This window comes from Periophthalmus magnuspinnatus, chromosome 16 (assembly GCF_009829125.3).
Source record: "Periophthalmus magnuspinnatus isolate fPerMag1 chromosome 16, fPerMag1.2.pri, whole genome shotgun sequence".
Classification (NCBI taxonomy): Eukaryota; Metazoa; Chordata; class Actinopteri; order Gobiiformes; family Gobiidae; genus Periophthalmus; species Periophthalmus magnuspinnatus.
The window spans coordinates 14,305,651-14,332,741 of record NC_047141.1 but is presented as its reverse complement, the minus strand read 5'-3'; the positions used below and the strand labels follow the sequence as shown (position 1 = coordinate 14,332,741).

At 42.4% G+C, this 27,091-nt stretch overlaps 4 protein-coding genes across 5 annotated transcripts in view; 2 read left to right on the top strand and 2 right to left on the bottom strand.

The window, feature by feature from the left end:
- Positions 1-3,659, bottom strand: part of LOC117384468 (forkhead box protein O6-like) — a 37,955-nt gene extending 34,296 nt beyond the window's left edge. The window contains exon 1 of the mRNA XM_033981794.2: positions 2,431-3,659. Coding sequence (XP_033837685.1) covers positions 2,431-2,883 — 453 coding nt within the window. The 5' untranslated portion in view covers positions 2,884-3,659. The remainder of the gene's footprint in view (positions 1-2,430) is intronic.
- Positions 1-27,091, top strand: part of themis2 (thymocyte selection associated family member 2) — a 110,854-nt gene that overhangs the window by 63,904 nt on the left and 19,859 nt on the right. The window lies entirely within an intron of this gene.
- On the bottom strand, positions 8,128-9,896 carry med18 (mediator of RNA polymerase II transcription, subunit 18 homolog (yeast)). Its single transcript, XM_033981006.2, has 2 exons — positions 9,384-9,896; positions 8,128-8,744 (listed from the first exon to the last, which is right to left on the bottom strand). The coding sequence occupies exons 1-2, from the start codon at positions 9,454-9,456 to the stop codon at positions 8,188-8,190; spliced, it is 630 nt and encodes a 209-aa protein (XP_033836897.1). The 5' UTR covers positions 9,457-9,896; the 3' UTR covers positions 8,128-8,187.
- LOC117384329 (cytochrome P450 4B1-like) lies at positions 19,807-23,604 on the top strand. Of its 2 annotated transcripts, XM_033981628.2 has the most exons (12): positions 19,807-19,954; positions 20,233-20,377; positions 20,467-20,511; positions 20,582-20,709; positions 20,936-21,060; positions 21,141-21,295; positions 21,371-21,477; positions 21,805-21,995; positions 22,067-22,200; positions 22,408-22,472; positions 22,911-22,993; positions 23,144-23,604. In XM_033981628.2, the coding sequence occupies exons 1-12, from the start codon at positions 19,847-19,849 to the stop codon at positions 23,322-23,324; spliced, it is 1,467 nt and encodes a 488-aa protein (XP_033837519.1). In that variant the 5' UTR covers positions 19,807-19,846; the 3' UTR covers positions 23,325-23,604. The 2 variants fall into 2 exon arrangements, with proteins under 2 accessions (XP_033837519.1, XP_033837520.1); XM_033981629.2 differs by lacking the exon at positions 20,467-20,511 and having other exon boundaries at positions 19,848-19,954; positions 23,144-23,530.

Genomic DNA, 27,091 nt, shown 5'->3' with positions numbered 1-27,091 from the left:
AATGTATAAACAAGTAGCTTCGTGTTAATCTGCACCCATTAGGATTTTTTAAGAGATATTAACAGATACAAAATGGCTTCTCATCTTCAAAGAAAAGTATTAAAGATTGCTCAATATTTTTACACTATTTTATGGATTTATTTATAAGTTTGTCACTATAAATCAACTGTATAAAACGAAGCAAAGGAAACTAATAGAAGAACTTTTTAGAGACATGCGTTTTGTACATGTAAAATGTAGTATGCCTAGTATTGTTTTACAAAGGGAGCAGAGTTCTCTCAGTTTAGCTTTGAATAATGCAAGATGAACAGGGTCATCTTTGGGCCTAGATAAAAGGAGCTGCATTAAGGAGGGAAGGGCATCTGGTTTACACCTTATGCCAAATCAGCATAAAATCCAAGCATGCATGGAGACAATTTGCTGTAGTGATCCCAGAAAGATTATGTGCTTTTGCAGAATATAAAAAAAGAAAAATGTATGAACTCCACTAACCTGACACAAGCCACACCTACAGCCATTCCGCAAGCTAAATTTTAACTTGTTACCTTATCTTGCAGAAGCCTGTGCAAACCTGCTAGCTGTCTATACCATTCATGAGAACTCAGTACCTTGCTCTGTATAAGGGTATGTTTACATTTGAGCCAAGCTTAGACCAAAAACCAGGTCAGTGCAGCCCTGCTACTGACATTATGGCTGCCTGCTTTAAACGACTTACCTAATCCTTGGTCATTACCTGAAATGGGCCCCATGTCTCGCCTGTGGCCTTAAATAGCCCCGGACCTCAGACTGCCAATGTCAAACCCCCTAATTTGCAGTTTCATAAATAGCAGCTTGGGGACTTTGGAACCTAACGCTAAAGTGGCTCTGTGGTTGAAGATGCTACTCCATGCTGGGACTGTGTGCAATTCTGAAGAAAGAGGAGAAAAGGGTTAGCCATAGACACAGATATGAGTGAGTGCAAGTGTGTGACAAGGGGGCTTAGGATGTCAATGAGTTGATTGTGATTAGGAAAGCAGTATTTACAGGTGACAGAGTTGAGGTTACGCAACTGTAACTCAACATGTTATTACCTGAGGTTCATACTTAGACAAACCTATTAATAAAATATATTGAGGTATTGTGAGGAAAAGGCTAATGTATTTATGTTTTATTACTTTTTTAAACAAATAGTACAGGTGGGTGCATGTATAAGAACAGGATTAAGTCCAGTATCAATGTATGTCTATGTATTTAGCTCTAAGCTGTGACTGTCTATCAATGACGCCTAATGATGTTTTATTCTAAATTATTCACTTTTAGGAGTAGAGTGTAGTAGAATAGGTGAAAAAGCAATCAGCAAACAAACAAGCCTTTCATCAGGAAGGGCATCTGGGCTAAAGCGGTGTAATTGCTGCATGCTAAAAGACAACTTTTTGCGTACACCTCAGGGCACAATGAGCGAGAATTTATTGCCTTGGTGGAGTTCTGCATAAACCTTGATTTTTTTTTTTTTTATCATGCACCTCCAGTGAATTTGGAATGTCCTGACCACTGTTTGCAAATAACATGCAATGTATAAATGCCACAAAATCTAGAGGAGTTTTGATTCATCTGACCATAATAAAGTATTGCTCAGCTAAGTCATATAAGACACAATCCATTTGTCCAGAACATTGTCACACTCAAAGTATTTGTCACAATACATTTCCAAGTAGATGACAAATCCATATAGCCACTGTCATTTCCTGCAAACTTTACATGCCGCCTTCTCACACACGCTCTATACACTCTCTCCCTTAAGGCCATGTGGGGCGGCCTGCTGATTCCTCTGCCCCTGCCTTGTCCTCAGATAACCATAATGAATAGAAACAAGAAGAGGCTTGAAGCACCAGGCTGATAACATGGGCAGAAGTCCAGGAGGTTACTCTAGGCTTTTGGCCAGACCAACTGCAGCAGTAGAAGTGGACTTGTGGTCAGTAGTGAATATTTACATTGTGGCCAGCGGCTGACCTGATCTCACAACAAGTGTCTTACTGTTGATTCACATGTTTGTAGAAAAAGAGCGGCTGGGATGAATATGCATGGGGGGTACTTTCTTATTTATCTGCCACATTGCGCACCTGATTTATGGAAATACATTATTAAGTCGCTGTTTATTTCATGCGCCACTAAAGATGGTGTTCAGGAGCTTTGCACAGCCTTGAAGTGACTACTCTCTTCTATATTACACGCTGCCATCACTGATCTATTAGAATGACTGACGGCAGTAATGAACTAAGACAAGATAGCGCATGGCACCATTCATGCGTAACGGACACAGGAACCCACAGTGACATGTGTATGGCGCGAAGAGTTTAAAAAAATTATAATGGCTTTTAGTGAGCCCTCTGTAAAGTGTGATTAACTCGTCAGGGCTTTATGACAGTCATGTGGTTGACTCTTCCTTCTTACCTTCCAGCCAGCAGAGCTGTTACTGTCGCCCTTATCCTTGAAGTAGGGCACATAGCGGACCATCCAGTCGTAGATCTGTGACAGCGTGAGTCTCTTTTCCGGGGTGCTCTCAATGGCGCGTGTAATGAGATCCGCGTAGGACTGGTTCCCCCACGCGTTCCGCCGCGAGGATTTGGCTTTGCGCAGCGGTCCGCTCACATCAGCCAGACAGGGGTGCGTCGCGCCAGTAGCCGGGTGCTTGAGCTCCACCGGCGTAATTCCTCCCCTGCATGCCGGTATGTCCTCCGGTTCTACCTTGATGTTCGCCAGAGGAAGACCCCCTCTGACCTCGTGTCCTGTCGGGAAATCCTCCGGGCACGGCAGCGGCCAAGTGCAAGAGCGAGGCCGACTTTGCGGCTCAAAATCCGAATCAACCTGATGAGCGTCCAATTCGTCGTCCTCCATCATCAACATTTATCCTTCAACGAGAACGGGATAGATGAAATAAAGGGAAAATTGGATTCCTCCACGGCTCCCACTCTCTCCACACTGTCACTCAAACAATATACCGGTTAAATTTAAATAGTGGAAAGAATGACAAAAAAATCACAGCTTCGCGTGTAAAGACAGAAGAAGTAGTAAAAGTAATAATAATTTTTCGTCCATTTTACGCGCAATTTAAAGTCACCTGTCAGAATGAGCGGGCGCCAGGCATGTGTGCCTTTTAAATCCACTTGCAGCAACAGATGATAATTCAGATATGGGGCATAGTCGTCGAAAAATCCCCAAGAAGAATGGTGCAACAACGATGGAAAGGGTAAAGAGGAGAAAATCACAAGCCGGGCAGTGTGGAGAGCATCCACTGAGGCGATAATGCGTGATTACCGTGAATTATTAAATCTTCCAGTCTGCACGGATTAAGCTGGCAGCGCCACATTCAAGTCCATTCAGCCTGAACAGCACCCAACTGTCTGCAATTATAATGAAGAGGCGTGCGCATGTGACGAATCGATAAATTCCCCAGTCTCCAAAACGCACACATATACAGTCCAACAGTGAGAGCTCGTATCCACTTGTCACGTTGATAAAATAGGCTTTTATCACACCTCCTCTAGCCTCTCGCGTCTCTCCCCACTCTCAGATCCCACACATGTTCTCATTTGCTTACAACTCGTTCCGTCGATGTGAAGCGAGGATGACGCGCCGGCGCTGTAGTGAAGATGCTGCCAATTGGAGTGCGCTCACGAAATCAATACTCTCTGAACACGATTACAGCGAAATCCCAAACTCCCCCCTCCTCCTTCTCCCTCCTCGCTCTCTCCCCCTGTCTGCCTCTCCCCATTTCTCTCACGCACCGGACCAGCCTTCCCCCAAATTTCTGGAATAAAGAAATTCTTTCTTAGTGCCAGACGCCCTCGTTAAGTGCAGTCCACTCCAAAGTGAAAGCTGCTCAAAGCAGTGCCAAATGCTGTCGTGTGGCTCTGTGACCGTTGCGCGTAATAGTTGCCCTCGGGGAGACCTCACAGCGCGCGGGAGGTTATTTCACCTCTTGATGATTACTCCTAGTGAGTGTAATTTTCTATACCGATTAGACAGATTTAGTTCAGATTACGAGAGATTAGGTAACCCGAGATTTTAATCCAAGCGGAGTGATGGGAGCAGGGGCTTTTCAGAGGTCAGAATTAAAAATCATTTTGGGTCCAAGCCAGGCACACGATTGAGCGCGTGAGATGGACGCCTGCGTATGGTCATCTCCTATAGATAGCTCTAGTTGGCTTCTGGCACAGGCAGTGGTCAGATCAACCTGCCACAGTGACCGGGGGATTCCGCCCCTCCTCCCCTTAAAATCTCACAACTAGGCAGTCGCGCGTCACAGGTGCTCCTTTCCTATTCGCTCAACCAAAGCTTTCGGGTATGATTTAAGTGATACTACCAACTCAATTTAAAACAACAATCTATAGCATTACTCTGTACTCTATAGACGCGGTAGATGTGGGAAAACCATTATTTATTCATGGATTTTAAAACTGTCCAATGTTTTACGCAGAAATAGCTACTATTTCTGACGCGTAAAATGACAGTATTTCCAACCCCCACGGGTAATCATTGCGATCTACTGTATTGTCAGTCAAAATATTCAACAGAATGGTGAATTATCCCTCTGCCAGAGGCATATTCTTCCGGAAAACTTAAACTTAAAAAAAAAAAAGTGTGTGACTGCTTACGGCTGCAAGAGGCTACATTTCAGATACAGCCACTATTTTATTGCACAGAGCCTTTCGTGCGGTGCGGTGTGGTGGTTGAAACAGAACCCACCCTCTTTGGGCAAACTGTTCATTGACTCAAACTGTACTTAAAAGTTTCATAACACAGCCACAATGTGTGTACTCAGACAAGACAGAAGTTGTGAAATGTGTTGAAAATAGCATGGTTTTAAATGGCAGGGGATGTGTCATGATGTGTCACAGAATGACTTCATGCTGGTTAAAATGCCATGTATCTCTCTGTGATTTTTCAAGTATACTGTAACATAACAGCATGAAAACTTTTTTTTTTACCTTTTCATCCCGCAATACACCTGGAATCGCCAAATAATGACCATTACCAAAATGACCATTTATTCTTCTTCCACTGGATATAACTACATATTCATGTAGCAATACATTTATTTGGTATCAGATGTACACTCACAGTTGTGTGGAATAAAGAGTAAGGAGACAGAATTTCATCAAAATAATCACGCACAAACAATTAAAAGGGATTAACAATAGGATGTGCATGTTGACGTGGACACCCATATACAGAGAAAAACATCTGAACTCTGCACAGAAAGGGCCCATAGCATTTGGGAGTTGAACCTGAGACCTTTTTGCCATGTGGAGAGTGTGCCAGCCACTCATCCACCAATTAAATTATATATGAGCCAAAAAAAAAGAAAAGAAACTAGAGTAACTACTAAAAAAAGTAATCAATAAGAAAGCCAAACTATTAAACATGTCTAATTTACCAAAGTCTGAATCTGATGAGAGGGGCGCCAGTTTGGTGCTCTAGTTAAAAGAATATGTATGTTTTGTGTCCCTTGGAGGCTGACTCCTCACTGTCCCAATACCAGACATTCCAGAGGCAGCGTGGCTGGCTGCAGGCTCTTGTGTGGCTGATCCTGGAACAGCGTGTTCTGCACAGCTGTAATCACCTCGACCTGCCACACATAAGACAGAGCAGACCAAAGCAGCAACAAGCCACAGCTTTGTCAACAGCACTAGGGAATTTCATTCACATTATTGAAGGGGGTTGCATTTCCCTCCAACCTTACAGGACAATTTCTCACTTCATTGTCATTGCCAACTCAGACATCCCACAGAAGCCTCATGATGTTGCATATATTCTCTCAGCAACTCTTTCTGCCCAGTGGAATTAGAATGGGAGGAAGCCAGAGAAGCCACAAGAGCACCCTTTGGAGATCGATAGCTGTCTGGGAAAACACCTCCCCTGGTTGTCCTCCCCTCTGAGCAAACAGCCCACACTCTTAACGAGCATATGGACTCCAATGACACTGGAAGGAGAGGGCGCACATCCAACCTTTCGGAACTGAGGAGGCGACACTGCATTTCACCTCTTTATGGCATTGACCCAAAGTAGGCACGACTTAAAGACTTCCGACCGCAAGTGGGAGCCAGCTTTGCGGCATCTTGGCAATGCCACTGCCAGCTATGAGCAGTATGTTCACAAGAAACAAATTACAATGCTGCCAAGACTTTTAATTAAGTTTCTGCTTTTGGATGGATAATATAGGCCAATGCAGGTAATAGATTTGGTGCTCATTTTAGAAGGCCAACAAAATATGATTAACAAACACTTTAATTAAAGTTTAAGCAAATTAATTATATTTAACAGCTGAAGACCCAGAGCATCTGGACAGTCAGGTAAGTCGCGTGTGCAGCCAAAAGCAGTGCGAGTAATAAATACATGTCATGGTTCAAACAATGTGATGCTCTATTTACTTGTTTCGTATGATGAGTAAATAACCATGTTAAGAAGCTAAAAAAAAAAAAAAGATTCAACCCTTGCTTTCATATTTAAGCTACAGTAAATTAAACACTCTCACAGTACAATCATTGTGTGTGCAGTTTAAAGACATTGCTGCTTTAGTCTATTTTCCAGATCAACTATGCAACATTTCAAATTGCCTCTGGCAGTTATATCTTTCACTTGTGCAAGTCATTGGTTGGCTTCAACCACAATAGGCATGTGGGCTGGATGCCAAGACACTGATTAGCCTAGCGATGCCTCTGTTCTCCAGGCAATGCGAAGTAGAGGTGCTGTGGGAGTCCAACTCATCACCAAAGAGCACAGTGCTAAACACAAGTTTAAGTGGAAGAAAGCCAGCAAACTGTAGTGTATCCATGCTGGACATGTAAAGCCTTGGGCAAGGAGGCATCTGTCTCTTTAATACAATAATTCACTCAGAGCTGAAACATCATGCTTTAGTCCTGAGGGCCAGTCTGCTTCTAGTAGTTGGAACATAAAACTGTCTCCATCAGATAATCCAGTCTTATTGATGATCAGCTAAAGATAAAGTGAAGAACTCTAACATCAATTTAAATATTATAGAAAGATATCCACTGAAGCAGACAAACATACAAACCTAAGTGTATAATCATAGCAAACTTTGAGAGTGGACCTGTGGTGCTAGAGGAACATGATGCAAGCAAAGTCATATCACCTTTCTACTTGAGCAGACCTGTCCGATGAACCTTGACATGCAGGTAGGTCAATCTGAAGAGACAGGCACAAGGGCCTCAGGCTGTGCCCTTCAACATGCACACTGCAGTTGCTCTACATCACAGCCACTGCAAATGCATCTCCTGTAGTGGTATTATTAGAAGCACTCATGTCTTATTGCTCATGTTATCACCATAACTGACAGGATGTGCATTAGTTACCTCTGCGGTGGACTGGCCTTAATGTTTACACTACAGCATAAAGCCCAATTTGGAGTAGAAATTGGGGAGTGAAAAACCTTAGGCCGCCAGAGTGCTTTCATGTGTAATAGTCCTAGCTCAAGTTCCCATGAAAGAGGCACTAATGGGTTAACAGTAGGAATGAGAGGGGAAGAGAGGGAAAATCAATGCTTTTGTTGAGGGGAAGAAAGAAAGGCTTTCACAGGTCTATGTATCATTAAGCAATTGAGAAACTAATTAGAGTGGGGGGGGGATGTGCAGATCTCACAGCTAATTATTTCCATGGCAACCACAGCTCCTGCAGATGATCTGAGGTAGCTTCGCTGGTACAGGACAATGGTCTGAAGAGCAAGAGAGACACCTAGTGGTAGAGAAATTGTCCATGAGGAAAATGCTATTATACAAAATCCAACACAAGCTATATTTTCCATTACACATATAGAAATAAATAACACAAATAACACACACATAAAACACAATAAGGGATGTGCTTTTGGAGTTTTCTTGTGTGTGTGTAGATATATATACATATATAAAAAATAATTGGCTGAGTCTTAAATGTCACTATATTTAATCAGTTGTTCTATATATTTACACAATATAAATATGCTGCAATGTAATTATAAAGATATGCTAAGGTATTTATGTATTTACCTTTTTGGGTTAACTATTATTTCTACTCCTGAGTTGCGATTAACTAATTCAACTGATGAGACAAATAAAAACAAAGAAATAAAAACGCTTTGCTTCACTTTTTAAATTATTTTATAGAACAAAATACAAATGGAAAAAGGTTCAGTGGTTCAGTTCATTTCATTTAGTGTCTCTGTTTGCTTGGATCAATTTTCTCGAGGTGAACCAGGGGTTTGAGTTGTTCAGCAAAACTGCGCATGTCCTCAGACACAGTGTCTTGTCCAGCTGGAGCCAAAACACTCAGTTCCACTAAATATGACAACGAGAGTCGCTCTATGTTCTCCGTGTTCCCAGGCACCAGAATACGAGACAGCTTGGTCACCACCACTTTCATAGCCCCTTTCCTAAATATGTGACCATTAGCTACAAACTCATGGTCCATGCGGAAGCCCATCTCATTAAGAAACTCGGGTAGGCTGTGTGAGGTAGCTACGTCCACACAGTTGCGAACCAGAGCATGGCGGCTCTTATCTCCCACTTCAGGCTGCCCAAGGTAGCGGAGGTGCCATGGGGCGGTGGGGTGGGACAGACTGCGGCGGGCACGCAAAATGAAAGGATTGCCTTGTTGGCCTTTCAGAAGATAAACCAGTTCATGATCTGTGAATGTCTCAGGTTCCATGTTGTCACACAAACCTCTGAGGCGATGCAGGAGGCTGTCCAAGGCCTGGTCCAACACGCTCCCTGAGGACACAAAACATGAGTTTCAGCACAATATTTGGTCATTTTGGCTACACAGTCTTTAAACAGGGTCTTCTTCGTTGCAATCTTTGTGGTATACAATATATTTGCACATAATTTACATAAATAGCCTACTTTGTTTTACACATGTCAATGTCTGTGTAATCCCTCAGTCATCCAGGTCTGATCCATAGCAAAAGACGAAGTTTAAATCTGACTGCGATGACACGGACTATGCATTTATTGACAATTAGAGAAGTATTTCAAATGAACGGAACACTTTACGCAGTTTTACGCATGCCAATGTGAAGATATAAGGCAGTGGCCACCAGCAATCTGAACAAAACTGAAGAAGCGGCTTGAATGAGCAGCAAAACGTCTTCACTCTTACAACGATTTGTCCAGTTGACAGATTTAAACTTCGTCTTTTGCTATACACATGTCAAAGTGAATGCAAATTTCAGCACTATTTGTAATATTACTACTAGTACTGACGTTGCTTACTTCTCTAAGATAAAAGACACAGCAAAATGAATCATCAAAATAAACAATAAATAAACATGAAATGTATTCATTTAGTTAAAGTACCAAACTGACTTGTTTGATTTGACTTGTGCCGCGTTAGTGACAAAGATAGCTTACCTTGTAGTAGATATTCCATCATGTTAATTGTTCCACCCGTAACAGGCATCACAGTCACCGGTGGAGCCTCCATCTTCACTGCCTCTACACATGAATACAAAAAAATAAGAGTACTTTAAATCCACGCAATCTTGGCAACATTATTGGTTAGTAAACTACAGCTTGAGGCACAATAAACGCTTCTAGTGCAGCACCAATCTCCTCCAGCAAGTAATTGTTAAAATCATAGAGAACATTTTAATGTTATCTGGACGCAAAAAAGCGAACAGACTGGTACTCGGGAGCTAACAGCACTTTCTTCGTTAGCCAGGTATGCTAAAAACAATCCAGATTACTATAAAGTTGTATTGATATTATCGTCTAGACAATTTACTATTTAACTTAGTATTTATAATCGCATTGTCTTACAGGTAGAAACACGGTGGCTAAGACATGTACACAAATCAAATGTATGAAGTTACATCAGTTGAACAGATGGAATGAATGGCAGGCTTCGTTTGTCGTTTTTCTTCTACCTTTTCTTCTTGATGTTTAACGGCGGTTGGTATCAGCTTAATAAGGTGCATTACCGCCCTCTACTGCTCCGGAGTGTGGTGCAGAAACTAAACACTTGATGCTAAATCTGTGTTTGACGCTTTACAGTGATATATTAAAGTCTTAATGGCAATCTGCTGTATGCCTATTCTTTTAAGTCCTTCAGGTGTGGTCATATTTACCACAAACAAATAACGCATGGCATCGCTCACAATGTTTGATGCTTTCCCATTAATTTCAGAGTACTATTAAGAGTGGTGTAACCTAACATAGTTCTATTCTATTAGGATTGATATAAGGACATTGTCTATTAAGTTGAATAAAAATCTGCTCCAAGTTTCTGCCAGTAACTGCCCTCCATCTGCTCGTTTGCTGTCTGTGCAAGTAAATAGGAATTAAGTATAGCGCACTACAGCCCCCTACTGGAGAAGTTGGTAGTTTCTCAGATGCCATGCCATCTCCCAGGCACTTGGGCATGGTACTTCACTTAGCCTCTATAACTGGCGTCGGGCTTGACTTGTGTTCATCCAGGCCATGATCTTATTTTTCAGGTCAGTCGCTGCCTCGTTTACTGTGATACCTATTCTCCGGTTGGGGAGATGATGTTAACTTTGCTGGATCTTGGTGGCATCCTGACTCCTTCCATAGCATTTGTGTTGTTTGTACCTTGTCAATCTCAAGTTGTGTGATAGCATGAAAGCAGTTGCCGGCCGTTTGTGGATGCTGGAACATATAGGCATCCACAAACACACACACACACACACACACACATATATATATATATATATATATATATATATATATATATATATATATATATATATATATATATATATATATATATACACTTGAAGATTTACATAACTAAAGATATGATTATTTAATCTTGTAGAGTAGATGTTAAAATGCTACTAAGACATGCTGATGACATATATATATATATATATATATATATATATATATATATATATATATATATATATATATATATATATATATATATAAAAAATTCCTTAGAATTCACACAATCTAGTTTTGACCTCTTTTCACAACCTTGGGCCCTACAGGTTATTGAAGGCTTTTTTAGAGTTTTAATTCTAATGGCATGTTAATTACTTCCATGGGAGTATTTTATAGCCTAATCATTGCTGTTCACCTTTCTGTACAAAAAATCATTTTAAATTTCAATAGATCTAGGCCTATACATACTAGTACTCTTCCCCGTACCCACCTATGCCCCCTCGTCTTTCACCCAAACTCCCCCCTGCTCCGCCTCCTCGGCCCTCACCTGGTCCCTCACCCTCACCCAAACTCCCCCCTGCTCTCTCACGTGGTCCTTCACCCAAACTCCCCCCTCCTCGCCCTTCCCTGCCTTCCCCCAGAGCTGTTATCAACAAGAGCTAGGTCACACAGGCCCTCTGCTGTCTCAGGACATACAGTCATCATAAAAATAATATCATGCTGAGGCCCTGTGATGGAGCTATATCTACAGTTACAACACGTAGACTGATTAACAGAAGGACAGTTAAACTGTCCAATCAGAGACATTTAGTTTACATTCCCTGTAAGACGATAACATCCAGTCCTACTGAAACTAATATGAAACTTGCTGAGCTCAATGTCAGATCTTTATGTAACAAGTCCTTTTTAATTAATGATTTTATTTCTTCTTTTAGTCTTGACTTTATGTTTAGAACCGAAACATGGCTTGACAAAAACACAGGTAATGCAATTCTAGTGGAATCAGCTCCACCCAACTTCAAATTTGAATCTGAAACACGAGTAAACAAAAAGGGTGGAGGTGTGTGTGCATTTTTTAGAGATAATTTAGTTACTCACAGATTGTCATTTGGGGTGTTTTCATCTTTTGAGTATGTTTCATTCAAAATGGAGCTAAAACAATCCCCCTCCATACTCTACTTAGTCATATACAAACCTCGCCAGCACTGTCTCAGTTTTATTGATGATTTTACTGAGATGCTTTCAGTCGTATGCACAGACTTTGATGGTTTAGTCATTACAGGTGATTTTAATGTACATATGGATAATGTGTTTGACAGAAACGCTAAAGAGCTCAGTTCTGTCCTTGAAACCTTTGGTCTGACTCAGCATGTCCTTGAGCCCACCCACAACAGAGGACACACTCTGGACCTGCTCATTACAAAAGGAGTAAATATTTCAAATGTCAATGTGGTGGATGTTGCTCTGTCTGATCATTTCTGTGTTTTCTTTGACCTGTCTGTTATTCCCAAACCAGAGGCTGGTCCTGCAGTTGTTTGAAGGAGACACATAAATGATAACACGGGTGCACTGTTCATGGAAATGATACACTTTGAAAATGCCTCATGTTCTAATGTTGATGATTTGTTGAACTCTGTAACTTCGAGTGTTTTGAATGTTCTGGACACCATTGCCCCAATGAAGGTTAAAATGGTTAAAGATAAGCAGAAAGCCCCATGGAGGAATGATGACTTGGTCAGGGCACAGAAAAGGGAGTGCCGGAGGGCCGAGCGGGAATGGCGCAAGTCAAAGCTCCAGATTCATTATGAGATTTACAGAGAAAAGATGTATATGTACAACCACACTTTATGTAGAACAAGGCAAAGGTATTTTTCTGACATTATTGGAAGTTGTAGTAACAACTCTCGTGTCCTGTTTGCAACGGTAAACAGATTAACAAACCCCCCAGCTCCACTGCCGTTAGAACTAATTTGCACATCTAAGTGCAATGAGTTTGCAGTATTCTTTAATGACAAGGTTCAGGGCATTAAAAATGTCATAAATTCCACAACGCAAATAACAACCAAGCACCCATGTAGACCCTTAGAGCTGACTCACTTTGCACCTGTAACTGACAAAACTGACCAAGAGATTGTCACCAGTCTGAGTTCATCTACATGCTGCCTCGATATGTTACCCACTAAATTTTTAAAGTCTGTGCTCAACAGTTTCCTATCACCACTCACTCACATATATGTCACTTCAATCTGGAACATTCCCAAGCGCTTTGAAAACTGCGGTTATCAAGCCTCTCCTAAAGAAGAGCAGTCTTGATGCCACAATATTGAACAATTATCGACCGATCTCAAATCTGCCGTTTTTAGGCAAAGTCCTCGAAAAAGTTGTTTACCAACAGCTTATTAACTTCCTAGAAATGAACAACTCCTTTGATGTCTTCCAATCAGGTTTTAGACCCCACCACAGCACTGAGACTGCTCTTATCAAGGTGACAAATGACATCCGCCTGAACACTGATGCAGGCAAAGTCTCAGTCTTGATCCTGTTAGATCTGAGTGCTGCCTTTGACACTGTCGATCATGGGATTCTCTTACAGAGCACTTCTTCACTATCAAAAAGCACTGCTAGACTCTTTATTTGCCTGGGCTTTCCTGATGACATTTTCAAGCCTAACGACAGCATCAGTTGTATCCTGAAGCCACCCTGATAGCTGGCTAAACACCTCGCTTTTCCAACTCAGGGGAGAGCCTTTCAGTTCCATCAGCGTGTCTAGGGTCGATGGGAGAGCAGTTGGCCTGTAGCTACTTGGCTTGGACAGATCTTTCCCAGGCTTTCTGATTGGTACAATTGCCTCCTCTTTCCAAATGGGGGCTCCCCCTGAATCCAGACCAGGGACGTCACTAGACCCTTAGGCCCCTCTTTGCCCCAGTATAAATCGACTGTCCCCCAGTATTAAACAACCCAGCCACGTGTACAAGTTCGCTGTTGTTAGACGCTACCTGCTTCAGTGTACAGCTCCAGATACATACTTACATACAAGTGATGCGTGGTCGACTGTAACCAGCGGACGACCAGAGAGCTTAATAAGATGTCTACAGAGGTGCAGGTGGGTCAGATCCATACGCTCATCCATTTTAATGTGGCGAGTCAGCGCAATAAGCGTCTCCTATAGATTTGGGAGCCCTGTTTAATTAAATAGACTTAAAATAAACGAGGGCTAGACGCTTGACTTGACGGCATCTGCGTGTGTTTAGAGGGCAACACTATCTCTTAAATGCAACTAGATTCACAGTTACAAATGATTTTTAAAAAAAAGAAAAAAAAACGAGAGAAGAGAAAAGCGCAGGTTGTTCTGTGAGCACAGAGCGGCCACGTTATCGATACAGTTGAAACACATCGTGAGGATAAAAGTGATGCTCCAGCGGGGGAAAAAAAAAAACAAGTCACAGATCATAGACTACGTGTCCATAGTGCTTGCAGTCATGTTCCTCACGCACGCTGTGCCAGGTAGGCTGCATGCAGACTGCTTTAGTTCCAAAGATTCTGCGCTGTTTCCTGTGAGTGCGTTTGCCATTTCAGATGAGTCCTAAACCCGTGACCCGAGCAGCGCTATGCATGGGCATAGTGGGCAGGAGAGGAGCTGGGGGACAGCAGTGAGGTGACCGGGGAGCGCGCTTTGTCAGGCTGAATGCGGCCGGTTTTTACATATAGTGGGTCCGTGAAGATTTTAGTCACTTTTTGTATTTATTTATTTTGAAAATCCTCCTTATATTTGCGTTGTTACATGCATAAAGATAGAAAACCCTACGTATTAGCGATGCGCGGGTCGACCCATGCAGGTGGGATAACTCACTGAGGATGAGTAAAGTGGGTGCAGGTGACTTCTGACCCGCAGGGCCCGCGGGTAACCTGCGGGTCAGGTAGGGACGGGCTGGGGGAAAAATCTATTTATTGTGGTCGGTTTATTATTACTATAGCCTGTAAAATATTTCAAATCAAACAAATTTTCGTCTATATGTTTGATTATGTTTGATAATAAAGTTTACGTAAGCGCGTAACCGGCGCAATTAACCCATAACCTGACGTCACTGCGGCGTGGCGTCTGTATGGGACATCTTGTTTAACAAATATCTTGTTTAACAAATCTAACACAGCCTCCTCTTCCATCGTGGTCTTTTTTCTTTTCTTACAACAGAATAACCATACATCAACCATCAAAAACTCCAAAGTAGGCTTAAGCCAGGTTTCCTGCACATAGATAATATCAGTAGGGTCTTTAATGAAATGCTTAAACTCCTGGCCATTGACCAGTAAACTTATTGCATTCCACTGAAGAAGAAAAAACATAATTAGGATAAACATTATGTTTCCTGACTCGACTGATGTCTGAAGTCCTCCTTGCCTCAAATGATTTACTGCTGCCTTTACAATTGACAGAATTTTATCATTTCTGGGTTAGACACCAGCTGTGGTGTTTATTACTACTGCAATGAAAGTAACTAGTGCCTTTTTATCAATAACAAGGACACCTGTATTTATCTGGGGAGCTCTCTGGAGCTCAATCGAGTCATTGTTCTGTTCTGTGCATTTTCTCTCATAACTTCTGCAATTTTCCTCTCCACTCGCACTTTTTGAATGTTGTGCTCTTGTTTCATCATTTCACGGCCAGTATATGTAATAGTATGGGCTCTGCCACTATTACAACAGTTTGGCTGGACTCCTGTTCCCCATACTCATGATCCCCACCACAATCAGCATATCCGCTCTTGTCCTTGAAGTTCTTAGCCATGTGGCCAAATCGGCTTTGCAGCATCTCATCATTTGGCTCTTACTGGAAAACTAATAAACCCAAGGAAGACTTTTTTTCTTCCTCGAAATCAATCAGAATGCTTTAACTGTTCACTGCATGTGCCACCTCGATGTGCACAGCACTTGTTTTATGCTGTCAACTTTTACAACTATTTTAAGATTAGGGCTTTATTGACCTGCTCTTCATTTACACACTGCAAAGCAGATTTACTTCTATAAGGACCTGATTCAATATCACACAACTTGCTACTCAAATTCGTAATCAGAATAAATGGGCTAAGTTACACTATTCTGTGCCTATTCATTGAAATCTCAAAATAGCAATCAGACTATTTATTTTGGGTGTCTCTCTTGGTGTAATACAAACAAATCTGCTTCACTGCCACTGGTATCATTCCTCACCCTCTTCTTGTTCTTTGCTAGCTTGCTGTCATTCTTGTTCCATGCTAATTTAATCTTCCTCCCCCAGACCAAGAAGGTCTCCCTAACTGCCAACCTCGGGATGCACAGCCCTCCCAAGCCCTAAACATTGCCGCTCATTGAAGTCAATGGGCCGTGCTCAATGGCACATGTTGCAAGTTTAGCCTTTAGCAGCTTGGTCAGAGAGCGGAGAAAATATCTAAGAACACCCTTTTAACTTTATGAAATCATTACTAACATCCATCCATTTTCTTCCGCTTATCCGGGGCCGGGTCGCGGGGGCAGCAGTCTAAGCAGGGACTCCCAGACTTCCCTCACCCCGGACACGTCCTCCAGCTCCTCCGGTGGGACCCCAAGGCGTTCCCAGGCCAGCCGAGAGACATAGTCCCTCCAGCGTGTCCTGGGTCTTCCCCGGGGCCTCCTTCCGGTGGGACATGCCCAGAACACCTCCCTAGGGAGGCGTCCAGGAGGCATCCTGAGCAGATGCCCGAGCCACCTCAGCTGGTTCCTCTCAACGTGTAGGAGCGGCGGCTCTACTCCGAGCTCCTCCCGTGTGACCGAGCTCCTCACCCTATCCCTAAGGGTGCGCCCGGCCACTCTGCGGAGGAAGCCCATTTCAGCCGCTTGTATCCGCGATCTTGTCCTTTCGGTCATTACCCAGAGCTCATGACCATAGGTGAGGGTAGGAACGTAGATTGACCGGTAAATCGAGAGCTTCGCCTTCTGGCTCAGCTCCTTCTTTACCACAACGGACCGATACAGTGACCGCATCACTGCAGACGCTGCACCGATCCGCCTGTCAATCTCGCGCTCCATCCTTCCCTCACTCGTGAACAAGACCCCGAGATACTTGAACTCCTCCACTTGGGGCAGAGACTCACCACCCACCCGGAGAGAGCAAACCACCTTTTTCCGGTCGAGAACCATGGCCTCGGATTTGGAAGAGCTGATTCTCATCCCAGCCGCTTCACACTCGGCTGCAAACCTCCCCAGTGCCTGCTGCAGGTCCTGGCTCGAAGAAGCCATCAGGACAACATCATCTGCAAACAGCAGAGATGAAATCCTGTGGTTCCCAAACCAGGCCCCCTCCGGCCCCTGGCTGCGCCTAGAAATTCTGTCCATAAATATAATGAACAGAACCGGTGACAAAGGGCAGCCCTGGCGGAGTCCAACATGCACCGGGACAGGTCTGACTTACTGCCGGCAATGCGAACACAGCTCCTGCTCCGGTCATACAGGGACCGCCCCAAAGGACACCACGAGGGACACGGTCGAATGCCTTCTCCAGATCCACAAAACACATATGGACTGGTTGGGCATACTCCCATGAGCCCTCGAGGACCCGATGAAGAGTATAGAGCTGGTCCAGTGTTCCACGACCAGGACGAAAACCACACTGCTCCTCCTGAATCCGAGGTTCGACTATCGGTCGGATTCTCCTCTCCAGTACCCTGGAATAGACCTTACCGGGAAGGCTGAGGAGTGTGATTCCCCTGTAATTGGAACACACCCTCCCTCTTATACAGAGGGACCACCACCCCGGTCTGCCATTCCACAGGTACTGTCCCCGACCGCCACGCGATGTTGCAGAGACGTGTCAGCCAAGACAGCCCCACAACATCCAGAGACTTGAGATACTCAGGATGGATCTCATCCACCCCCGGAGCCTTGCCACCGAGGAGCTTGCCAACCACCTCAGTGACTTCAGCCAGGGTGATGGACGAGTCCGCCTCTGAGTCCCCAGTTTCTGCTTCCTCCTCGGAAGACGTGACAGTGGGATTGAGGAGATCCTCAAAGTATTCCTTCCACCGCCCGACAACATCCCCAGTCAAGGTCAGCAGCTCTCCACCCGCACTGTAAACAGTGTTGGTGAAGCACTGCTTCCCCCTCCTGAGGCGTCGGACAGTTTGCCAGAATCTCTTTGAGGCCGTCCGATAGTCCTTCTCCATGGCCTCCCCGAACTCCTCCCAACCCCGAGTTTTTGCCTCTGTGACTGTCCGAGCCGCGGCACGCTTGGCCCGCCAGTACTCATCAGCTGCCTCAGGAGTCCCACGAGCCAACAAGGCTCGATAGGACTCCTTCTTCAGCTTGATGGCATCCCTTACTTCCAGTGTCCACCACCGGGTTCGGGGATTGCCGCCGCGACAAGCACCACAGACCTTACGACCACAGCTGCGAGCAGCCGCATCGACAATAGAGGTGGAGAACATGGCCCACTCGGAGTCCATGTCTCCAACCTCCCCCGGGATCAGGGAGAAGCTCTCCCGGAGGTGGGAGTTGAAGACCCCCCTGACAGACATTACTAACACAACTGTAAAAATAAGGCCATAATGCCCACAAAACTGTCAAAGAAGTTTGTTATTAACTGCATAAGCCTCGGAGATATGAGCTAAAGTTTGACTTGTAATCTGCAGCTAACGCGGTGAAAAGTTCGCACAAAATTTCACATTTGGACATTGCCAACAAACACTAATCATATTTTTACTGTTAGGAGAAAAGAAGCCCACAGAGTAATTTATAAAGCTCCGAGGAGGAAACGACCACGTTCATGGACATGGGACTAAACATTTGGCCAGTGGATAACACTAAGGCACAGTTTAATTATGTCTAACAAACTTATATTTACATGCAAATTACGCAAAATGAACCTCCAATTTATGCATTTAATTATGTGATTTATCTGCTTTTTACACTCCCTGAATGTTTTTAAATGAAAGAGTAAATTACACTGTTTGAACTGGTCAGATGTATGGCGGCAATATAACAGATCTGTGACACACTGATGTATAAACTAGATACATGCCCATCAGACCCAATAGTATAATAATAGGAAACTGTTTAAAATTTGTATTAATTTTCTTTTCTCATCTGCAGCCTCTTGTATGACAGAAAACAATGCTGAGGTCATAGAACTGCTGGCTGATGAGATGCAGGTGATGGGTCAAATGCAGATGACAATAATGTGAACCTGACACTACTCTGGAGGGGTGCTGACCTGCTGCCAACACAAATTATTGCCACTCAATATGCATAGGTCATGTTGCATTGCCTATTTAAATCTGTAGTAATACTGAGGACGACAAGAAGAATCATGATCAAATTGAAATCACAATTTAAATGGTGAAAATAAGCATTTCTCAATTTTGTACTATTGCTGACTTAGTGTAGCTGTTTGTATTTATATAAATGGCCAACAGATGACCTGCCTAATAGTTTTGTAACTTTCTTAATGTGTTACTAAAGTGCCATTACAGTTTTAGACTCTGCAGGACTTTCAACCAAACATAAAGCCCTTTATCCCAGTGTGCAGCGTACAGAGGTCCTGCAGAAGACCTGTGGGACATCTATAGTTCCATCAAGGCCCATGCTGTGTGCTGCTGTCCCTTATGTGCCCTAATAGTGCAGTGTGTGAGTAAAGTTTAGGTTTAACTTCTAATTTCTTGCAGAAGTTAAAAATATTTCACCACCAACTTTTTTTTTTTATCAATGAGTAAGTGTACCGTTGTAATGTTCCAGTTACAGAAAATAGATTTGTGCTGTGTGAGAAGAAGTTGAATGTTTTAAAGATCAAAACACAGCTTGACCACGATAACCACTAGATGATTTGTTTGTTATTTGATTAAAAAGGGAACACAATTTAGCCTTCGTCGGTCGAGTCCTTCGAAGGACGCAGCCTTTCAGCTGGGACACGGTTTACAGAAAAATGAAGAGTCCCGGAACCGCGGGGAGGGCAGTCACTGTTGATTGCTTGGATCTGTCTGTGCGCCTCTCTATGCGTCTTTACACTGTGACACACCGCACAAGCCCCTCCTCCCTGCTCTCTACAAGTGCATAAAACCAAACGTGCCAACTTCTGAGTAGCGAACTTCAGTCACAATGGCGATGGATTTGGGCTTTTTTAGGAGAGTTTCGGGCGGGGGTACCGTTTCTCTCACTTGTTTGCACTGCTATGTTTGGTCGCGATGCTTTTCAAGTTAACTATTTTGGTGATCCAGAGGAGAAAGACCGTTCGAAAAATGGAACATTTTATTGGACCACCACCACATTGGCTTTTTGGACACGTCTTTGAGGTAGCCTTAACAGCATTGTTATTATAATATAGGCACTGACTGCTGACCGCGCCCACACAGCTGTTGCTCATGTGGCGTAATCTGGTGTTTTGGTGTTTTGACGTGTCGAGGGGCTGCAGATGCAGAGTGCACTGTCTGTCATGCTTGTTTTAGACTGCCCCAGGTCAGGTGTGAAGTTGTTCGCCAGCAGCACTGTGGTGATTGAGGACTGAATGAATAATGCAAAAAACTGAAATGCGACTTGGATCGTGCATGAATATCGCTTTTCTGTTTTGTAGTTAAAGCAAGATGGCACATCCCTGGACACGACGGTAGGTTATGGTAAAAAGTACCCCTATGCATTCCCATTGTGGTTTGGCCCTTTTGTTTGCGTGCTCAACATTCATCATCCTGATTACGTAAAGACTATTCTGGCATCAACAGGTGAGTGACGGTAACTTTGTTTTGAAATGATTTACAAGCCAACATACTGCCCAAACAGTAGTCTTTTTTTGTCTTCTTTTTTCACACAGAGCCAAAAGATAATTTAGCATATGCATTTATTAAAAAATGGATTGGTGAGACTTGTTTTACTCCTATTTCCTATAATATGGAAAGTGTGTGTCTAGACCTAATGCTCCTCTGCAGGAGATGGTTTATTGGTGTCACATGGACAGAAGTGGTTTCGCCACAGACGACTGCTAACCCCAGGTTTCCATTATGATGTGTTGAAGCCATATGTCAAATTGATGTCTGATTCAGCAAACATTTTATTGGTAGGTATAGTATAAAAAGTATAAATAACAGTAATAGTATAAAAACATTTTAAAGATGGGTCTCTTAACATGTAGATTTTTCAGGTTTATTTTGCACTGTTGTGGATTTTTGAAATCAAACAAAAAAACTACTGACTAGTAGTCAATAATATAGTATTTGTTATATATTATTACTACTACTAATACTATTATTATTATAGTATTATTGGTTATACTTTGTTTCCAGGACAAATGGGAAAAATATTCCAAAACTGGTGAGACCTTTGAGTTGTTTGAACATGTCAGCCTTATGACACTGGACAGTATTTTAAAGTGTGCCTTCAGCTACAACAGTAACTGTCAGACTGAGGGGTGGGTATATGCACAATGGCTCACAATTTCAGCTGGACTTGTGTATTTATGATTTTTTTATTTTATTATTTTTTTTACAGGGGAACAAACGCATACATCAAATCTGTATACGAGCTGAGTTACTTGGTAAACCTGCGCTTCAGAACTTTTCCCTATCACAATGACTTTATTTTCTACCTCAGCCCACATGGATTCAGGTTCAGAAAAGCCTGCAGAGTGGCACAAAACCACACAGGTAAACTCTCAATATGTTTTTGCTAGATAAATTATAATGGAAGCATGTCCTCATTGATGGATCTGCTAATCACAGCTGCAGTTATAAGAAAACGAAAAGAAGAGCTCAAAGAAGAAAAGGAGCTGGAACGCATACAAGCCCGGAGAAACTTGGACTTTCTGGACATTCTTCTTTGTGCCAGAGTAAGTGCCAAAATGCCATTTCACAGTTAAATTGTTTCCCTCTTAGTATTTCATATTTTGATTATTTGCCTGATATCTTGGTGTATGTCAACTCACAAAGAAATATGCAGGTTTCATAAGTAGAAGTTATTGGTAATGTGTAAATTAAGTGATTTTTACAAAAAAGTAGACAAAACTAGGTAACCTGTGCATTTGAACTCCCTTTGATAATGTTTTGTGAGTGTGCGGACAAGTTCTGCAATTGAATACATCGACTGATTAGCTGTTAGGTACTGCATAACATGAAATAATAACACTCTGCAAAACTCTATTTGGGAATTTTGAAAGGATGAGAACAATCATGGTCTGTCTGATGAAGACATTCGGGCTGAAGTAGACACTTTCATGTTTGAGGGCCATGACACCACAGCAAGTGGCATCTCCTTCATCCTCTACTCTCTGGCCTGCCACCCAGAACACCAGCAGATCTGCAGGGAAGAGATCAATCAAGCCCTGGGAGGCAAAAACACTATGGAATGGTTGGTTTAAACATATGACATAGACAAAATTATCAGGAGTTGTGGTAATGATTAGAATGATGTTTCTTTAGGGAGACCTTGAGTAAAATTCCATACACCACAATGTGTATTAAGGAGTCCCTTCGTCTTTATCCGCCAGTACCAGGAATAAGTCGACATACAACAAAACCCATGACATTTTTTGATGGAAGGACAATACCTGCAGGTAGGATGGAACATTCAAATGTGAATGTGTATACAATTCAACACAAATGTTAATACATAATGATGCTGATATGGACAGTTGGCTTTTTAATGTGTAAATATGAAATTCATAGGTGAACATGAATTACAAATTCGCTACAAAATCAACATGCATCGCTATGGTTCAGTGGAACATTTTTATTAAAAAATAGTTGTTTTCTATTCACAGGAAGCATTGTTGGAACAAGTATTTATGGGATTCACAGAAATCCAGTGGTCTGGGAGAATCCTGATGTAAGTATAATAAATTATACAAACCTGGAAACAGATTTGTAGGAATTGGTGGTCCTGTGTATCCTATTATCTAGCCTTCCTACACTTAAACAGTACTCAAGTTAAGCATTTTAGTTTTATGATTATCCATGGAGAACATGGATTCTTTGTGTTTTAGGCCTGCAGAGTCACAATCTTTCGTATGGTGTATGTACAGAAGGAATTCTAAATTGTATACTGTGAAAAGTGAATGGATGTTAGCCCATATTCTGTTGTTGGTGTTGAGAATAACTTGCCACTATCCAGGATTTACCCCCTCCCAAGACTCTCCGTAATGAGAATACGCATAAGGAAAAGCAATCAAATTATTGGGCATGTGATCTGACTGCTGTGAACTCTTCCACTTGACAATTTTTAAAAAATAAAATAATTTTCCTCTCTCCACTGTGCTTTTTACAGGTTTTTGATCCACTACGTTTCCTCCCAGAAAATGTATCCTCCAGGTCACCTCATGCATTTGTGCCTTTTGCTGCAGGTCCAAGGTACATCTTATGTAAACCAGTGTCTACTTATAATTATGTACTGGACTGTATACATTTTAAGAGGGTTCAGTGTAACACCTGGGTTACTTTGTTCCATATTAAAAGTCTTTCATATTTTGAAGAGCAGTTTCCATGTTTGTGTGTCAACAGAAATTGCATTGGTCAAACCTTCGCCATGAATGAGATGAAAGCAGTGATTGCCCTGACACTGCAGAGGTACAAACTGATTGAGGACCCAAAATGGACACCCAAGCTCCTTCCTCGATTAGTGTTGCGCTCAATCAATGGCATCCATATCAAAATTAAACCAGTCGACCAGTTCACTGCATGAACTGGTCTAATAAAATAACTCATACGATGTATTTTATGTCCAGCACAGCGTGGTAGAACATGCGTGAGTATTGCCTGCTTAGATTTTAACTTGACATATTTCTCTACTGATTATTCTGTTTATGTCAATATAAACTGATTAGCACATGGACCAGTTCAGATAAGGAAATCCAATAACTGCATTTAGACTTTTTTTTTTTTTTTTTTAATAGAAGGTGTATGTTTAATAAATAGGAAAATTACATTTTATTTTTTTTTTGTAGTGTGTGAGGAAATATGTGACTTGTTCTTATAATAATAATAATAAAAACTTAATATCATTTGGCAGCAGTTTTCTACACTATTCCTCTTTATATTCCTATTTGATCTTTATGTAACAAGTCCTTTTTAATTAATGATTTTATTTCTTCTTTTAGTCTTGACTTTATGTTTAGAACCGAAACATGGCTTGACAAAAACACAGGTAATGCAATTCTAGTGGAATCAACTCCACCCAACTTCAAATTTGAATCTGAAACACGAGTAAACAAAAAGGGTGGAGGTGTGTGTGCATTTTTTATAGATAATTTAGTTACTCACAGATTGTCATTTGGGGTGTTTTCATCTTTTGGAGCATGGAGCTAAAACAATCCCCCTCCATACTCTACTTAGACAGTGCTGGCGAGGTTTGTATATGACTGAGTTTTATTGATGATTTTACTGAGATGCTTTCAGTCGTATGCACAGACTTTGATGGTTTAGTCATTACAGGTGATTTTAATGTACATATGGATAATGTGTTTGACAGAAACGCTAAAGAGCTCAGTTCTGTCCTTGAAACCTTTGGTCTGACTCAGCATGTCCTTGAGCCCACCCACAACAGAGGACACACTCTGGACCTGCTCATTACAAAAGGAGTAAATATTTCAACTGTCAATGTGGTGGATGTTGCTCTGTCTGATCATTTCTGTGTTTTCTTTGACCTGTCTGTTATTCCCAAACCAGAGGCTGGTCCTGCAGTTGTTTGAAGGAGACACATAAATGATAACACTGGGTGCACTGTTCATGGAAATGATACACTTTGAAAATGCCTCATGTTCTAATGTTGATGATTTGTTGAACTCTGTAACTTCGAGTGTTTTGAATGTTCTGGACACCATTGCCCCAATGAAGGTTAAAATGGTTAAAGATAAGCAGAAAGCCCCATGGAGGAATGATGACTTGGTCAGGGCACAGAAAAGGGAGTGCCGGAGGGCCGAGCGGGAATGGTGCAAGTCAAAGCTCCAGATTCATTATGAGATTTACAGAGAAAAGATGTATATGTACAACCACACTTTATGTAGAACAAGGCAAAGGTATTTTTCTGACATTATTGGAAGTTGTAGTAACAACTCTCGTGTCCTGTTTGCAACGGTAAACAGATTAACAAACCCCCCAGCTCCAGTGCCGTTAGAACTAATTTCCACATCTAAGTGCAATGAGTTTGCAGTATTCTTTAATGACAAGGTTCAGGGCATTAAAAATGCCATAAATTCCACAACGCAAATAACAACCCAGCACCCATGTAGACCCTTAGAGCTGACTCACTTTGCACCTGTAACTGACAAAACTGTCCAAGAGATTGTCACCAGTCTGAGTTCATCTACATGCTGCCTCGATATGTTACTCACAAAATTTTTAAAGTCTGTGCTCAACAGTTTCCTATCACCACTCACTCACATAGTTAATATGTCACTTCAATCTGGAACATTCCCAAGCGCTTTGAAAACTGCGGTTATCAAGCCTCTCCTAAAGAAGAGCAGTCTTGATGCCACAATATTGAACAATTATTGACCGATCTCAAATCTGCCGTTTTTAGGCAAAGTCCTCGAAAAAGTTGTTTACCAACAGCTTATTAACTTCCTAGAAATGAACAACTCCTTTGATGTCTTCCAATCAGGTTTTAGACCCCACCACAGCACTGAGACTGCTCTTATCAAGGTGACAAATGACATCCGCCTGAACACTGATGCAGGCAAAGTCTCAGTCTTGATCCTGTTAGATCTGAGTGCTGCCTTTGACACTGTCGATCATGGGATTCTCTTACAGAGCACTTCTTCACTATCAAAAAGCACTGCTAGACTCTTTATTTGCCTGGGCTTTCCTGATGACATTTTCAAGCCTAACGACAGCATCAGTTGTATCCTGAAGCCACCCTGATAGCTGGCTAAACACCTCGCTTTTCCAACTCAGGGGAGAGCCTTTCAGTTCCATCAGCGTGTCTAGGGTCGATGGGAGAGCAGTTGGCCTGTAGCTACTTGGCTTGGACAGATCTTTCCCAGGCTTTCTGATTGGTACAATTGCCTCCTCTTTCCAAATGGGGGCTCCCCCTGAATCCAGACCAGGGACGTCACTAGACCCTTAGGCCCCTCTTTGCCCCAGTATAAATCGACTGTCCCCCAGTATTAAACAACCCAGCCACGTGTACAAGTGCGCTGTTGTTAGACGCTCCCTGCTTCAGTGTACAGCTCCAGATACATACTTACATACAAGTGATGCGTGGTCGACTGTAACCAGCGGACGACCAGAGAGCTTAATAAGATGTCTACAGAGGTGCAGGTGGGTCAGATCCATACGCTCATCCATTTTAATGTGGCGAGTCAGCGCAATAAGCGTCTCCTATAGATTTGGGAGCCCTGTTTAATTAAATAGACTTAAAATAAACGAGGGCTAGACGCTTGACTTGACGGCATCTGCGTGTGTTTAGAGGGCAACACTATCTCTTAAATGCAACTAGATTCACAGTTACAAATGATTTAAAAAAAAAAAAAAAGAAAAAAAAACGAGAGAAGAGAAAAGCGCAGGTTGTTCTGTGAGCACAGAGCGGCCACGTTATCGATACAGTTGAAACACATGTGAGGATAAAAGTGATGCTCCAGCGGGGAAAAAAAAACAAGTCACAGATCATAGACTACGTGTCCATAGTGCTTGCAGTCATGTTCCTCACGCACGCTGTGCCAGGTAGGCTGCATGCAGACTGCTTTAGTTCCAAAGATTCTGCGCTGTTTCCTGTGAGTGCGTTTGCCATTTCAGATGAGTCCTAAACCCGTGACCCGAGCAGCGCTATGCATGGGCATAGTGGGCAGGAGAGGAGCTGGGGGACAGCAGTGAGGTGACCGGGGAGCGCGCTTTGTCAGGCTGAATGCGGCCGGTTTTTACATATAGTGGGTCCGTGAAGATTTTAGTCACTTTTTGTATTTATTTATTTTGAAAATCCTCCTTATATTTGCGTTGTTACATGCATAAAGATAGAAAACCCTACGTATTAGCGATGCGCGGGTCGACCCATGCAGGCGGGATAACTCACTGAGGATGAGTAAAGTGGGTGCAGGTGACTTCTGACCCGCAGGGCCCGCGGGTAACCTGCGGGTCAGGTAGGGACGGGCTGGGGGAAAAATCTATTTATTGTGGTCGGTTATTTTTTCAAAGAAAAAAAAAAAAAGGCTATTATTACTATAGCCTGTAAAATATTTCAAATCAAACAAATTTTGTTTAACAAATATCTTGTTTAACAAATCTAACACAACCTCCTCTTCCATCGTGGTCTTTTTTCTTTTCTTACAACAGAATAACCATACATCAACCATCAAAAACTCCAAAGTAGGCTTAAGCCAGGTTTCCTGCACATAGATAATATCAGTAGGGTCTTTAATGAAATGCTTAAACTCCTGGCCATTGACCAGTAAACTTATTGCATTCCACTGAAGAAGAAAAAACATAATTAGGATAAACATTATGTTTCCTGACTCG